Raw genomic sequence first — 17,658 nt, forward strand, 5'->3', positions numbered from 1 at the left:
AGAGCTGAGGTCTATGGTGATAGGTGGGATGGGCTGAGATTAAAGAGCTGGGTCTATGGTGAGGGTGGGGGCTGATGGCTGAGGGGTGGGATTAAAGAGCTGAGGTCTATGGTGATAGGTGGGATGGGCTGAGGGTTAAAGGGTGATTAAAGAGCTGAGGTCTATGGTGATAGGTGGGATGGTCTGAGGGTGGGGTCTATGGGATTAATAGGTGGGATGGTCTGAGGGTGGGATTAAAGAGCTGAGGTCTATGGTGATAGGTGGGATGGGCTGAGAATGGTTGAGGGGTGGGATTAAAGAGCTTCGGTCTATGGTGATAGGTGGGATGGGCTGAGAATGGTTGAGGGGTGGGATTAAAGAGCTGAGGTCTATGGTGATAGGTGGGATGGGCTGAGGGTGGCATTAAAGAGCTTATGTTTGGTAATGTATTATTGTTATGTGACTGCTTTATATACAGTGCCTTGCGAAAGTATTCGGACCCCTTGAACTTTGCGACCTTTTGCCACATTTCAGGCTTCAAACATAAAGATATAAAACTGTATTTTTTGTGAAGAATCAACAACAAGTGGGACACAATCATGAAGTGGAATGACATTTATTGGATATTTTTTAAACTTTTTTAACAAATCAAAAACTGAAAAATTGGGCGTGCACAATTATTCAGCCCCCTTAAATTAATACTTTGTAGCGCCACCTTTTGCTGCGATTACAGCTGTAAGTCGCTTGGGGTATGTCTCTATCAGTTTTGCACATCGAGAGACTGAATTTTTTTCCCATTCCTCCTTGCAAAACAGCTCGAGCTCAGTGAGGTTGGATGGAGAGCATTTGTGAACAGCAGTTTTCAGTTCTTTCCACAGATTCTCGATTGGATTCAGGTCTGGACTTTGACTTGGCCATTCTAACACCTGGATATGTTTATTTTTGAACCATTCCATTGTAGATTTTGCTTTATGTATTGGATCATTGTCTTGTTGGAAGACAAATCTCCGTCCCAGTCTCAGGTCTTTTGCAGACTCCATCAGGTTTTCTTCCAGAATGGTCCTGTATTTGGCTCCATCCATCTTCCCATCAATTTTAACCATCTTCCCTGTCCCTGCTGAAGAAAAGCAGGCCCAAACCATGATGCTGCCACCACCATGTTTGACAGTGGGTAAGGTGTGTTCAGGGTGATGAGCTGTGTTGCTTTTACGCCAAACATAACGTTTTGCATTGTTGCCAAAAAGTTCAATTTTGGTTTCATCTGACCAGAGCACCTTCTTCCACATGTTTGGTGTGTCTCCCAGGTGGCTTGTGGCAAACTTTAAACGACACTTTTTATGGATATCTTTAAGAAATGGCTTTCTTCTTGCCACTCTTCCATAAAGGCCAGATTTGTGCAATATACGACTGATTGTTGTCCTATGGACAGAGTCTCCCACCTCAGCTGTAGATCTCTGCAGTTCATCCAGAGTGATCATGGGCCTCTTGGCTGCATCTCTGATCAGTCTTCTCCTTGTATGAGCTGAAAGTTTAGAGGGACGGCCAGGTCTTGGTAAATTTGCAGTGGTCTGATACTCCTTCCATTTCAATATTATCGCTTGCACAGTGCTCCTTGGGATGTTTAAAGCTTGGGAAATCTTTTTGTATCCAAATCCGGCTTTAAACTTCTTTACAACAGTATCTCGGACCTGCCTGGTGTGTTCCTTGTTCTTCATGATGCTCTCTGCGCTTTTAACGGACCTCTGAGACTAGCACAGTGCAGGTGCATTTATACGGAGACTTGATTACACACAGGTGGATTGTATTTATCATCATTAGTCATTTAGGTCAACATTGGATCATTCAGAGATCCTCACTGAACTTTTGGAGAGAGTTTGCTGCACTGAAAGTAAAGGGGCTGAATAATTTTGCACGCCCAATTTTTCAGTTTTTGATTTGTTAAAAAAGGTTGAAATATCCAATAAATGTCGTTCCACTTCATGATTGTGTCCCACTTGTTGATTCTTCACAAAAAAATACAGTTTTATATCTTTATGTTTGAAACCTGAAATGTGGCAAAAGGTCGCAAAGTTCAAGGGGGCCGAATACTTTCGCAAGGCACTGTAAAAGTACCATGTATGTAAAATGTGTATGTAAAATGTATGTATATGTAGCAGAAAAGTAGTTTTAAAAGAGCAAAAAGATATTTGTACTCCTGGTGGTGGAGTAAAAAAAACACAAAAAAACATGCAACATATTAATAAATACAGTGTGTACTACTATCACTCCATAATGTATGTAATGTATGTACTATCCCAGAGAGGTTAAAAACATTTATTTTTACGCACGTGTATCTGTTGATACGGTTTTCCAAAATAAACAAATGGCTGCTCCAGGGTTATAGGAGGGGAACTTCCATCATCGGATCGGGAGCTCACTGTGTCTCCAGCCCCAAATGGATAGAGTGGGCCTGAGATTAACAAAATGGTCCGTTAATAACATCATTACAATTAGGTCATACAGCGATTATCTAACAATCTGTCACGGCCAACTTTCTGCATTGTCATCCTCACCCCAACTATTTTGTTGTTGATTTGGGTTATGCCACACACTAAAGGGAGAATCAACTCTTGGGATTTTTCAGCAATTCAGCCAAAGTGAGTTTAGGTCATGGCGGGACACAAGATGCTTGGGAATTGGTTTTTCATTTTGGAATATTGACAAGTGGCAGTTGGAATGCACGTGCACAATATTTAAATTCTCATTTTTCCCAAAACCGTGGCAGACTGGAGTGATCACTATCAGACACATCCACAAGTGGCCATTCCATAAAGGGATTAGGGTCCAGGTGTTCTTTTAATATAACATTGGTTTCAGTCTGTTACAATCCAGTACGAGAGAATTGAGAAGTGGATTGAAATCAGCTATTTATTGGGTGTAATGTAAACTCACCCAGGGTTGTTGAAGGGCCATCAGTTGTTGAAGTGGTCACTGGAATATATAGACAGAGAGGTTGGAAATGTAGCACTTCCTGAAAAACCCCGTAGCCCCCAAAATACGGGATTTGGTCTTAAAGCCCCACTGATTTTAGATTGCGGCGGGACACGAGATGCTCAGGAATGGATCTTGAATTTTTGAATATGAACACGTGGCAGCTGGGATGTAAATCATATTGTCTGACTTCTCATTTTGCCCAAGCAATTCAGCCAAAGTGAGTTTAGGTCATGGCGGAACACAAGATGCTTGGGAATTGGTTTTTAATTTTGGAATATTGACAAGTGGTAGTTGGAATGCAAGTGCACAATATTTAATTTTATCCAGTACGAGAGAATTGAGAAGTGGATTGAAATCAGCTATTTATTGGGTGTAATGTAAACTCACCCGGTGTTGTTGAAGGGCCATCAGTTGTTGAAGTGGTCGCTGGAGGATAAAGACGGAGAGGTTGGAAATTTAGCACAAGCACTTCCTGCTCCCAAAATACAAGATTCGGTCTTTTATAAACGCTTAAAGCCCCACTGATTTTAGATTGAGGTCTTGAATATGGACAAGTGGCAGCTGGGATGCAAGTGCATTTACTGCTTGTGAAGTTGCTAGCTAGCAAGTTAGCATAAACTAGCGCTAACTGGGCTAGTCATTGTCTAAATCAACTGTTCCCAAACTCGGTCCCCGGGACCCAAAGGGATACACGTTTTGTTTTTTTCTATAACACTACACAGCTGATTCAAATGATCAAAGCTTAATGATTAGATGACTATTTGAATCAGTTGTGTAGTGCAGGGGCAAAAACCAAAATATGCACCCCTTGGGATCCTGGGGACCGAGTTTGGGAAACCCTGGTCTAAATGACACGCAGAAGCACATTCATAACAGTAGTATGGTAACATCTTGTGGTCTAATGTGAATTACGGAGGGGGGGGGGGTGTTTACCCCCTAGTACCCTACCCTGCTGCAGCCACCGGTTGGTTTAAATGTAAGAGTAATGTGTTGCGTTGTCTCATGCTTCAACCACCAGTTGACTTTGAAAGTATTTTGTGACATTTCGAGAGTATCAACTCGACAGCAAAAATAATTCATTACCGAGTCATGATGGCCGAGGTAAACTAGGGTTGACTTCCATAGATTCACTTTGCTATGATTTGATTCATTTTTTGCTAATTCTAGTATTCAGAAAATAATATTTTAGCAAGAGCACAAGCCACCAGCCCTCAACATTCTCAACATTCCAGAGAGTGCCAAAACCCAAAGCCCAAAACGTGCCTGCTGCAGAGGGACAGGACAAAGCCATAAGAAAACCTATTCATCATAGTGTAAAAAATGACTAGTCGCTAAATCCAAAAACATTGACATGATTGTAATCCAAACCCAACCCTCATGTAAATCATGATGCACAGTGATTGGTGGACCAGTCAGTGGACCAGTCAGTGGCAAGCCTGCATCACACCTACACTTTTACTGATCAAATCCCAGCTCTTTCGTGACAACCCCACCTATATATAATATTTGTTATATAACATAACATCTCATTAAGATAAGAGACGGTTTCAGTCAGTTACAATCCAGTAAGAGAGAATTGAGAAGTGGATTGAAATCAGCTATTTATTGGGTGTAATGTAAACTCACCAGGGGTTGTTGAAGGGCCATCAGTTGTCGAAGTGTTCACTGGAATATATAGACAGAGAGGTTGGAAGTGTAGCACTTCCTGTAAAACCCCGTAGCCCCAAAATACGGGATTTGGTCTTAAAGCCCCACTGATTTTAGATTGAGGCGGGACACGAGATGCTCAGGAATGGATCTTGAATTTTTGAATATGGACAAGTGGCAGCAGGAATATAAGTGAGTATTGTCTCAATTCTCATTTTTCCCAAAACCATGGCAGACTGGAGGGATCACTATCAGACACATCAGCAAGTGGCCAATCCATAATGGGCTTAGGGTCCAAGTGTTCTTTCAACATGTTGTCTTACAGTATATATACTGTATATAAAACAATATCTAAAGAAAGCCACACACTCTCTCACACACACTCCTATAGTATATGCAATACCACTTAAATGTAACTCAATTTTATCTTAAATGTAATCACTGTAATCCCCAAAAGTAACTATTTATCATGAAGGGGCATAAACAATAACTACTAATGCTGCACACTCCAAGAAATGTACAAATCTCACCTTTCTGGTAAAACAAAATTATAAATTGCTGCGGTGTAGTCACTTTTGAGGACACAAACTCAAATACACAGTACAAGTATGATAAAAATATGAAATATTTGATAAAAACTGTAGTTCTGGGTCGCCTCCCTGACCAAGGTTCTTCTTGCACGGTTGCTCAGTTTGGTCAGCGCTAGGCAGAGTCTGAGTAGTTCCATATTTTGTGCTCAAGGAAACGTTCAACACTCTAGAAATTGTTTTATTGTCATGACTTCCGCCGAAGTGGACTCCTCTCATTGTTCGGGCGACGTTCGGCAGTCGACGTCACCGGCTTTCTAGCCATCGCCGCTCCATTTTTCATTTATCCATTTGTTTTGTCTTGTTCCATTCACACCTGGTTTACATTCCCCAATCAAATCTCCATGTATTTATTCCCCTGTTCCCCCTCATGTCTTTGTGTGAAATTGTTTGTTTGTTACGTGTAGCCCGTATTAGGCTGGTTAGCACCGGGTCTGTGTTTGGCCCGTGTGTTTTGGTTATTTTGTACCATTTGTGTACTTTGGGCGTATATTGCTATTTTCATTGGGTATGAATAAAGTGCGCCTGTTATCACCCATCTCTGCTCTCCTGCACCTGACTTACCTTCAACCAGTAGCGCACACCCTGACATTTATACCTTTCCCCAGATGATCTCCGAGATGAGGTGATCTATGGACAGTCCCTTGGGCTTCATGGTATAGTTTCTGCTCTGACATGCACAGTCAACTGTGGGACCTTATATAGACAGGTGTGTTTTATTTTTTAAATCTTGTCCAAACAATTGAATTGGCCACTGGTGGACTACAATAGAGTTGTAGTGACATTTCAAGGATGATCAAAGGAAATTGGATGCACCTGAACTCAATTTGGAGTGTCATAGCAAAGGGGTGTGAATACTTATGTAGATTAGAAATTTCTGTATTTAATTTTTGAAAAATTAGCAAACAATCGAAAAGCATGTTTTCATTTTATCATTATGGGGTATCGTGTGTAGATAGGTAAGCAAAAATGCATTTTTAATCCATTTTGAATTCAGGCTGTAACACAAAGAATGTGTAACAAATCAAGGGGTATGAATACTTTCTGAAGACACTGTATATTATACAGTATAAGCAATTCCAATGCAAGTCAATGGAGAGTGAGGCATGCTCCAGTATTCTCCCTATTCCCCCTCTCACAAGTACACGTGTACACACAAGTGGAGGCTGCTGAGGGGAGGACGGCTCGGAATAATGGCTGGAACGGAGTCAATGGAATGGCATGAAACACATGGAAACCATGTGTTTGATACCATTCCACTCATTCTGCTCCAGTCATTACCAAGAGCCTGTCCTCCCTAATTAAGGAGCCACCAACCTCCTTTGGTAGACACATACCGCAGACATCCATGCACACCCGCGCAAAATCTTTAATTCTAATTCACAGATCTTCTCGAGTGACATTGTCACAATATAAGTTAAATATAAGTTATTTTAGGATGCTTGTAGGCCAAGTTTTCACACTTGTAGTTTTCACACCAAGGCTTCTTTCGGTAGAATAAGGAAGTAAAATCCATTCATCTGTGCTAGTTCAGGAACTACCACCTATGCCTCTAAGACTAAGTGATGTAATCTCTGCTTGTTTCATGTTATGTAAGTATCTCATGACGGTTTCAGTTACAATTTAGTCCGAGTTGAAAAGTGGATTGAAATCAGTTATTGGGTGTCAACTCACCAAAATCAGCAGTGGTCACCTTACCTTTTGAAACAATGGAGGGGGGTCAAGGTAAGCAAGCTTAAATTCACATGTAAAATACTAACACAATCATCAAGATACAAAGTGGATAAAGTACTTACTCGTCATCAACAAAAACAGCACAAAAAGCATAATTTGATTCCTCATGGTCACAAGCTCCTTGTCCATTCAAATCTGGAAGCAAAATGTTTCATATTTATCGTCATAACCATGAATATCATTATCCCTTTCTTCAAAACTGTCTTCATTCGCATTTTACGTGTTCTATTGTACAAACAGATGTGTTAGAACAGCTCACCTGTTTCTGCACATTCACCCTTTCTTCTGTGTAGTTCTGTTGGGTTGGGACTATTGGTTCCTAGGTATAGTTTATACGTAGGTATGTTAGGAAGGTGGAATGTGGCCAACCCCCATAGACAATGGCATACGTGAATCACCCCAAGGACACTTACTGCAGGTTTTGGCACCAGGCTTATGTATTTTATATGTAAATCAAATGAATAAGGTGGAATAACAACAAATGGAATGCAATACATACATTTCAATTATGAGATTACAAAACAATTAGGCCTAGACCTAGGTAGCTAACTGGTTTCTTAGCTATATTCACCTTCAATATCTTAATCAGGACTTGATTTGCTGTAATAGTGTCACTCCCTGACCTGAGATATCTCTGTTTTCTTTATATTTTGGTTAGGTCAGGGTTTGACTAGGGTGGATACGCTAGTTGTTGTATTGTCTAGGAGTTTTGTATTGTCTAGTGGTTTTGTATTGTCTAGGGTTTTTGTATGTCTAGGGTTTTGTAGGTCAGGGTATTTGTATGTTTATGGTGGCCTGATATGGTTCCCAATCAGAGGCAGCTGTTTATCGTTGTCTCTGATTGGGGATCATATTTAGGTAGCCATTTCCCTTTGGTCTTTGTGGGTTCTTGTCTATGTGTAGTTGCCTGTCAGCACTCATTTGTATAGCTTCACGTTTTGTTTAGTTTGTTCAGTGTTCATTCTTTTAAATAGAGAATGTACGCATACTACGCTGCGCCTTGGTCCGATTCATACGATGAGAAAATAAAAGATTATTAGCTAGAGACAACCGAGTCCTATTTCATTTGCAAATCTCATGACATGGCTTGAGACTTGGTGTCACGCCCTGGTCGAAATATATGATATTTATCTTCATTTATTTGGTCAGGCCAGGGTGTGACATGGGTTATTGTGGTGTGTTTTTGTCTTGGGGTTTTTGTGGGGCGTATAGTATAGTCTATGGCTGCCTGAGGCGGTTCTCAATCAGAGTCAGGTGATTATCGTTGTCTCTGATTGGGAACCATATTTAGGCAGCCATATTCTTTGAGTGTTTCGTGGGTGATTGTTTCTGTCTCTGTGTTTAGTTTCACCAGACAGGCTGTATAGTTTTTTCACGTTTCCTTCTGTTGTTTTTGTACATGTTCAGTTATTTCACGTCTAGTCATTTTTCTACAATAAAAATGAGTAACCATCAAGCTGCATTTTGGTCCGCTCCTCCTTCAACAGAAGAAAGCCGTTACACTTGGCTATGAGGTATACTGTAGTAAAGTATCTATGGGTATTTTTTATTTAGCTGAGCCTGCTAGCAAGCTAAATTTAGCATTGGTATAGCTAACGTTAGCTAGCTAGCAGCTGTGAAGTCATTGAAATGATTTGAAATAGCGATTGAGGTAGCCATATAATCTATCTAAACACTTAGCTAATTTATATTACCATAAATAAAGGTTAACTTACCCGTAGCACCACACGTGGGCATTTTGATTTGTGAACTCTGTCACATGCACAGAAACACAGCTAACCAAACAACAGTGCTAGGTGCTAGGTGCACAAAAATTTTAGACTTAATATTTTTCTCCCTTAGTGTGTAGAGCACCCTATTGTTATTATATCCATTTTTTATATGATTTTGAGAGCGAAGCTAGAAAGAAATGGGGGAAATACGAATCCTGGCAAAACAAAACCGAGAAATTTGGGAGAACAAAACCTGATTTAGGCTAAAAAAATAATCTAATAATAATTAAGGGCCCTACCAATGTTTTACTCTGTGCGTGACTGCACTTTAGAGTGTGTCATCCTGTAGCACAGAATTCTGGGGAAAGTTGAGGTCACGTCAAATATTGGCAGTGCACACAAGAAGTAAAGAGTTTAGGCCATCCTAGAAATGTAATATAAATATACAGTTATAATATAATATATGCCATTTAGCAGATGCTTTTATCCAAAGCGACTTACAGTCATGCGTACATTTATAACCAGTGTGAAACGGCTGGCTAGTTAGTTGTTTCCCTTGCTCTGCCGCTGCTTTTATAGGTAACAATGCTCTGTGGGTGACTGTTGTCGTGTTCAGAGGGTCCATCGTTCCAGCCCAGGTTGGGTCAAGGAGAGGGATGGAAGCAATACCTTTACACATACATTTGTACGCATGGGTGGTCCTTGCAATAATCTATCAACATGCATGACAAGGTTATAGCTAGATTTGTGATGCCTCAATTTTATATAATTCATAACGATTTTATTAAGCTGTGTTCATGTCACCCTTTATAAAGCACATGTTTGTGTCATGTAAGACATAGTGGGTTATGTCACATTTGACATGGGTGGTTATGTCACACAGTTATGCCACATTTATGAACCCTGTATAGAGCATGACATATAGTTATAGATGATTTGTGACATTTATGTAGTGCTTATGAAGGCTTTATTAAGGCTTTATGAAGCATTTATAAGCTACAATTAATTTAAAGCGGGACCAAACATTTGCAAATTCTGGAGTATAGAGATACATTGTAAATGTTAGCTTCACTGTCCAAATACATATGGGGTTGAGTGTATACGTAGCCTATAGACAGGTAAATAAAGGGATTCTGCCATATTCTGGCAATTACACCTTTTGTCTCCTTACCCAGATTCAGATAGACTTGTGCAGCATGAAGCTATGATGACTAAGTAGAAGAATGTTGTTGTTCATGTTAAGAATCTTAACATTCATGGACCTTTGTGACATGCAGTGCAGGCGTGGAAAAATGCACAATAGATTACACAATGAGTTGTGACTGACAGTTGAACTTCTAGGATTGAAGAAGAGCGTTCTTAGTCATCGGTAGCGAAAATGCGAACTGGAAAAACACGTTGCCTCACCAGATGTGTGTGACATGGGGAGAACTTCCTCCTTAATATATGTGTGGGAGGCAGGTGGACATTTATTGGAATAACTGAGTCTAAAAGGCATCAGTCAGAACATACCAGCTCGTAACTGGTACATAATGTTCCATCTCCAGACCTAGGGCTGTTATGGTGACTGTATTACCGCCATACTGGCAGTCAGAACATACCAGCTCGTAACTGGTACATAATGTTCCATCTCCAGACCTAGGGCTGTTATGGTGACTGTATTACCGCCACACTGGCAGTCAGAACATACCAGCTCGTAACTGGTACATAATGTTCCATCTCCAGACCTAGGGCTGTTATGGTGACTGTATTACTGCCACACCGGCAGTCAGAACATACCAGCTCGTAACTGGTACATAATGTTCCATCTCCAGACCTAGGGCTGTTATGGTGACTGTATTACCGCCACACCGTCAGTCAGAACATACCAGCTCGTAACTGGTACATAATGTTCCATCTCCAGACCTAGGGCTGTTATGGTGACTGTATTACCGCCACACCGTCAGTCAGAACATACCAGCTCGTAACTGGTACATAATGTTCCATCTCCAGACATAGGGCTGTTATGGTGACTGTATTACCGCCACACCGGCAGTCACAAGTCATGACTGCAGTCAAATTCCATGTGACCATTTAGTCATGGTTATTAGGCTTCTCCAACCTCTGACACTGCTGATGGTCATTAATAGCCCACCAAACTTGCAGGGGCGGAGCTAAAGGGGTGCTGGCAGTTTGATGTTGATTGACATCCCATTTCACCTCTTGTTTATAGAAGCATTTATTTTGACATTCGGCAGCGCATTTTTCAAATCGAGGAAGAGAGAATATTAATGTTGGTTGCGAGATACAGAAGAATAAGAATAAGAGGAACATACAGAAGAAGAGAGAATATGTTACGGTTTTCTAGGTGTGATGAAGAGTCGGACCAAAATGCGGCGTGTAGATTACGATCCATGTTTATTAAACTGAAGCAACACGAATCTAAATACAAACACTACAAAACAATAAACGTAACGAAAACCGAAACAGCCAAATACTGGTGCCAATAAACATAGAACAAGGACATCAGGACACTAAGGACAATCACCCACGAAACACTCAAAGAATATGGCTGCCTAAATATGGTTCCCAATCAGAGACAATGATAAACACCTGCCTCTGATTGAGAACCACTTCAGACAGCCATAGACTTAACTAGAACACCCCACTAAGCTACAATCCCAATACAAACACACCACATACAAAAACCCATGCCATACCCTGGCCTGACCAAATAAATGAAGACAAACACAAAATACTTCGACCAGGGCGTGACAGAACCCCCTACCACCCCCCAAGGTGCGGACTCCCGGACGCACACCAAAAACTATAGGGGAGGGTCCGGGTGGGCGTCTGTCCATGGTGGCGGCTCCGGCGCGGGACGTGGACCCCACTCTATCAAAGTCTTAGTCCCTCCTCCTCGCGTCCTTGGATAGTCCACCCTCGCCATCGACCATGGCCTAGTAGTCCTCACCCAGAACCCCACTGAGCTGAGGGGCAGCTCGGGACTGAGGGGCAGCTCAGGACTGAGGGGCAGCTCGGGACTGAGGGACAGCTCGGGACTGAGGGACAGCTCGGGACTGAGGGACAGCTCGGGACTGAGGGGTAGCTCGGGACTGAGGGGTAGCCCGGCACTGAGAGGAAGCTCAGCACTGAGAAGAAGCTCAGCACTGAGAGGAAGCTCAGCACTGAGAAGAAGCTCAGCACTGAGAGGAAGCTCAGACAGGTAGTTGGATCTGGCAGATCCTGGCTGGCTGGCCTAGTAGTCCTCACCCAGAACCCCACTGAGCTGAGGGGCAGCTCGGGACTGAGGGGCAGCTCGGGACTGAGGGGCAGCTCGGGACTGAGGGGTAGCTCGGCACTGAGGGGTAGCTCGGCACTGAGGGGTAGCTCGGCACTGAGAGGAAGCTCAGCACTGAGAAGAAGCTCAGCACTGAGAGGAAGCTCAGCAATGAGAAGAAGCTCAGCACTGAGAGTAGTTGGATAGTTGGATCTGGCAGATCCTGGCTGGCTGGCGGTTCTGGCAGATCCTGGCTAACTGGCGGATCTGGAAGAGTCTGGCTGACTGGCAGATCTGGAAGAGTCTGGCTGACTGGCAGATCTGGAAGAGTCTGGCTGACTGGCAGATCTGGAAGAGTCTGGCTGACTGGTGGATCCTGCCTGACTGGCGGATCTGGAAGAGTCTGGCTGACTGGCGGATCTGGAAGAGTCTGGCTGACTGGCGGATCTGGAAGCGTCTGGCTGACTGGCAGATCTGGAAGCGTCTGGCTGACTGGCAGATCTGGAAGAGTCTGGCTGACTGGCGAATCCTGGCTGACTGGCGGATCTGGAAGAGTCTGGCTGACTGGCGGATCTGGAAGAGTCTGGCTGACTGGCAGATCTGGAAGAGTCTGGCTGACTGGCAGATCTGGAAGAGTCTGGCTGACTGGCGGATCTGGAAGAGTCTGGCTGACTGGCGGATCTGGAAGAGTCTGGTTGACTGGCGGATCTGGAAGAGTCTGGCTGACTGGCAGATCTGGAAGAGTCTGGCTGACTGGCGGATCCTGGCAGACTGACGGATCTGGCTGCTCAATGCTGACTGGCGGCTCTGGCAGCTCCATGCTGACTGGCGGCTCTGGCTGCTCCATGCTGACTGGCGGCTCTGGCTGCTCCATACTGACTGACGGCTCTGGCTGCTCCATGCAGACTGGCAGCTCTGGTGGCTTCTTGCAGATTGGCAGCTCTGGCGGCTTCTTGCAGACTGGCAGCTCTGACGGCTTCTTGCAGACTGACAGCTCTGACAGCTCCATGCAGACTGGCAGCTCCTTGCAGACTGGCAGCTCCTTGCAGACTGACAGCTCCTTGCAGACTGGCAGCTCCTTGCAGACTGACAGCTCTAGCTGCTCCATGCATACTGACAGCTCTGGCTGCTCCATGCAGACCGGCAGCTCTGGCTGCTCAGAGTTCAGTTTGTCAAGAGTGTTCCATCCTTCAGCAGAGACCTGAATTGGTTTTGCTGACTAGAAGATATAGCTGGAGCGTGTGCTACAGGTGGAGGTCGCTGTGACCGCTGACCCATAACGGATTTACCTAGCAGGGTCTTGAGGCAGTGACTGACAGCTCCTTGCAGACTGACAGCTCTAGCTGCTCCATGCATACTGGCAGCTCTGGCTGCTCCATGCCGACCGACAGCTCTGACTGCTCCATGCAGACTGGCAGCTCTGGCTGCTCCATGCTGACTGGCAGCTCTGGCTGGTCCATGCAGGCTGGCAGCTCTGGCTGCGCTGAACAGGCAGGAGACTCAGAACAGCAATGGACAAGGCATATTGACATTAAGGAGAGGCATGCTTTGTCGAGTGATCAAAAGGGTCCGGAGAGTGGAGAGGTTGGTTGGGGGTCACGGCGATTTAGACAGCTAGCCAGGCCATCAGTAGCAAGCTAGCATAGGATGGACGTCTGTTATTAGCCACCTCTTGCGTTCCGTCAGTTAATTAGTGGGGTTCCGTGTGGTAGAGGGGATTAATCCAAATCACACAACAACAACAAAAATAAAAACAATAGATATAGCTAGAGGCCCAAAAAAAAAAAGCAGCTGTTGCTGCTGCTGCCTCTGTTGATTCTCCTGATTCCAGCGCCTCTCCGCTTTCGCCGCTTCCAGTTCTTCCTTGGAGCGGCGATATTCTCCAGGCTTTGCCCAGGGTCCTTCCCCGTTTAGGATTTCCTCCCAAGTCCAGAAATCCTTATTTCGTATCTCCTGCTGCCGCTGTTGCTTCTCCTGCTGCTCCTGCCTGTTGACACGCCGCTTGGTCCTGTTGTGGTGGGTGATTCTGTTACGGTTTTCTAGGTGTGATGAAGAGTCGGACCAAAATGCGGCGTGTAGATTACGATCCATGTTTATTAAACTGAAGCAACACGAATCTAAATACAAACACTACAAAACAATAAACGTAACGAAAACCGAAACAGCCAAATACTGGTGCCATTAAACATAGAACAAGGGCATCAGGACACTAAGGACAATCATCCACGAAACACTCAAAGAATATGGCTGCCTAAATATGGTTCCCAATCAGAGACAATGATAAACACCTGCCTCTGATTGAGAACCACTTCAGACAGCCATAGACTTAACTAGAACACCCCACTAAGCTACAATCCCAATACAAACACACCACATACAAAAACCCATGCCACACCCTGGCCTGACCAAATAAATGAAGACAAACACAAAATACTTTGACCAGGGCGTGACAGAATATTTCCACAGCTCCACAAGCTCTTTTCGCGATTGGCGAAAGCATCATATTTGAAGTAAGTTTAAAGGTTTAGCATCGGGTTTACGTTTCCTGAACAACTTTTATGAAAGTTGAGTCACTGTGTAAGTTAATGTTAGACCTTTGGCTCCATTAACAGACAGTTAATCAGATAAGAGAGATCGGTTCCCAATTTAGCCTAACATTATGTTTACATCTGTGCTAGTAATACACACATATACAGTGCAGTGTCGTAAGTTACAGTGTACAAATGTTTAGCTAATGTGGGGTAACCAGTAGGCTACAGCTGTCAGTGTTCAGCAAGTTAACATTCAGCAATTTGAAATCCATTAATTAAGTCAGTTAGATTTTTCGGACATGAAATCAAAATTAACAATTATTATTATCAATCTGTTAACGTTACTCAAAAGATTACAACAATTTGCAGATAGCCTGTTTGCTATTGTAAAGGTGAAATAAATTATAGCTAGCTGTGTTACTTAAAGCAGAGTAGGACTAGCCATGATCTAACTAGTAACTTAGGCTGGTAGTTGATTTTAAGGCACAGTTATGATAATGGGGATTTGTAATTAAGATTGAGATTGGACTAAAATGTGGGTAATTGGATGCCTAGAGGTAAACATAGACTGTCTTGTTTTTGCATAGGGTCAGTTAAACATGAAAAGAAAGGGAGAGATATCAGACTGTTACAAAAGGACCCAATGGTAGACCAGGCCAATACTTTAAACTACACATTTTAGTTAGCAGCTGTTAGTATCTAATCTTGTGGATCCCTTAATTATACATTTCCATAGAGATATGACACATTATTTAATGTATATTTCAGACATGTCAAGATCCAGAGAAGAGGGTCCTGTACAGCTGTTTTGAAAACCCCAGAACTCATCATGGTACTAGGAAAAAGGTTTTCAACAGCTCCTGGTATAAGGACAATTCATGGCTTGAATATTCTGTAAATCAAGATTAAATGTATTGTTTCGCCTGTAGTCATGTTTCTCTGCCCAGTACACCTGAATCTGCCTTCACATCACAGTCATGTTTCTCTGTTCAGTACACCTGAATGTGCCTTCACATCACAGTCATGTTTCTCTGCCCAGTACACCTGAATCTGCCTTCACATCACAGTCATGTTTCTCTGCCCAATACACCTGAATCTGCCTTCTCTGCTCACATCACATCACAGTCATGTTTCTCTGCCCAATACACCTGAATCTGCCTTCACATCACAGTCATGTTTCTCTGCCCAATACACCTGAATCTGCCTTCACATCACAGTCATGTTTCTCTGCCCAATACACCTGAATCTGCCTTCACATCACAGTCATGTTTCTCTGCCCAATACACCTGAATCTGCCTTCACATCACAGTCATGTTTCTCTGCCCAATACACCTGAATCTGCCTTCACATCACAGTCATGTTTCTCTGCCCAATACACCTGAATCTGCCTTCACATCACAGTCATGTTTCTCTGCCCAATACACCTGAATCTGCCTTCACATCACAGTCATGTTTCTCTGCCCAGGGTTTTGTAACTGGAAAAAGGCGCTGCTTAAAGATTCTGGGATTAAGCTCCATTCGAAGGCAGAGCATCATATCAATGCTATCTACGTTCTACGTATGCTTGGAATCAGCATAAAATGGCTATTGATAGCAACTCATCAATGTTAGATGTCATAAATGAGGACTGGAAAAAGAAAGTGGAGGAAAACTGTACTTACATTAAAACAATTGCAGATGTGCTCCTATTAACTGCCAGTCAAAACATACCGCAGAGAGGTCATCGAGAGTCTGACTCTCACAACAAGGGTCATTTTTACAATCTTAGAAGAAATAACAAAGCATGACCCTCTCATAGAGAAAAGGATGAATGCATGTGGCAATGCTTAGTACACAAGCCACCAAATCCAGAACAAAGTTATTGAGGGCTGAGCTGAGATGGTACAAAGTCAAATAATAAGAGAAGTAAAAGAAAGTGAAGTTTTTATTGTAATTGCAGATGAAACCAAAGATGTAAAGAAAAAGAACAAATGTCTTTAGTTGTGAGGTACTACTACCATGGGGCCACATCCACGAAAGATTTTTACACCTTCAGTCAGCTGAAAGCTTAGATGTCATGAATGATAATTGATTGCGTTGAAAAACATGGTCTGGACTACAGGAATAATCTTGAAGGGCAAGGCTATGAAGTTGCATCCGTCATGAGCGGAATGCATTCTGGTGTGTCTGCACGGATTAATATCAGTGCAAGATGTAATGCACAGTGTTTGAATTTGGTTCTTGTAAATTCTGTCAAATCCGTGCATGAGGCAGTTAACTTTTTTGCTCTCCTGCAGAAGCTTTCTAACTTTGTATCTGGCTCATAGATTCATCTGAAGTGGCTTGCAGTTCAGAAAGCTGTATCCACAGCAGCAGCCCAGGAAGCTACAGAGACTTACGGATGGAAGGTTGGCATGCAGACACATGGCAAGCCGTAATCTGAGGGACAGGCTTCCAGCAGTTCTGAGAGTGCCACAGGATATCACACTTGAACATAGCGGTGATAGATCAGTGGAGGGAAGAGGCCTTCTTTCTCAGATAGATTTACATTTCATAGGGATGTAGGTTACCTTTTGTAAAGTGATTGGTGATGCCAAATGTCTTTCTGACATACTCCAATCAAGGTCTCTTGACCTAGCAAGAGCTGTGGATCTAGTAGGTTCCCTTACAGACACATTACAGGACTACAGAAGTGAGGGTTACATTGGAGAACTTTGGAAAGAGGTTGAAGAGATTGCAGAGCAACCCAAAGAGTACAGCATTCTTGAATGAGGGTCCTCTGTTTGCCTTTGCTCAGACCTTTGAGTCAGATTTAGAGGACCTCAAACATGAGGTTCATCAAACCAAGCGGATTTTTGATAGGAGAGAGAAACGTGGAAGCGACAGACCGTCTACTCTCCTTGACTTGGTTGTGTTTCTAGAACCTTATAAAGAGGTCTTCCATGAGCTATTTCGACTTTGTAAGATTTCTGTTGTTAAACACCAGTCAGCAGTGCTTCTTGCGAGAGAAGCTTCTCAGCTTTAAAACGGATTAAAACCCACCTTAGGACAATAATGGTTGATGACAGGTTGTCACCTCGGAATGCTCGGTGTTGAGTCAAGGAGGGCACGCTCCCTCAACATGGATGAGTTTGTGAAACATTTTGCCAGTTCTCACCAGAACCGCAGAAGTATGCTGTTTTAAACCTACCTAGGATAATTTGGCACTTAGGCGGTCCCTCTGACCTACACTGTGTACTACCTAGTACACTGACATT

General features: G+C 43.2%; 1 protein-coding gene across 2 annotated transcripts in view; it reads right to left on the reverse strand.

Moving 5' to 3' along the window:
• The window catches only part of LOC135555469 (sushi, nidogen and EGF-like domain-containing protein 1), a 14,859-nt gene extending 7,581 nt beyond the window's left edge, over positions 1-7,278 (reverse strand). The window contains exons 1-7 of one of the 2 annotated variants that reach the window (XM_064987925.1): positions 7,180-7,278; positions 6,983-7,055; positions 6,861-6,884; positions 4,579-4,617; positions 3,340-3,378; positions 2,911-2,949; positions 2,307-2,428 (exon numbers count right to left, since the gene is read on the reverse strand). In XM_064987925.1, coding sequence (XP_064843997.1) covers positions 2,307-2,428; positions 2,911-2,949; positions 3,340-3,378; positions 4,579-4,617; positions 6,861-6,884; positions 6,983-7,049 — 330 coding nt within the window. In that variant the 5' untranslated portion in view covers positions 7,050-7,055; positions 7,180-7,278. The remainder of the gene's footprint in view (positions 1-2,306; positions 2,429-2,910; positions 2,950-3,339; positions 3,379-4,578; positions 4,618-6,860; positions 6,885-6,982; positions 7,056-7,179) is intronic. The other variant, XM_064987934.1, reaches the window with a different exon arrangement.
• Positions 7,279-17,658: the final 10,380 nt, after the last annotated feature.

This window comes from Oncorhynchus masou, chromosome 2, assembly GCF_036934945.1.
Source record: "Oncorhynchus masou masou isolate Uvic2021 chromosome 2, UVic_Omas_1.1, whole genome shotgun sequence".
Classification (NCBI taxonomy): Eukaryota; Metazoa; Chordata; class Actinopteri; order Salmoniformes; family Salmonidae; genus Oncorhynchus; species Oncorhynchus masou.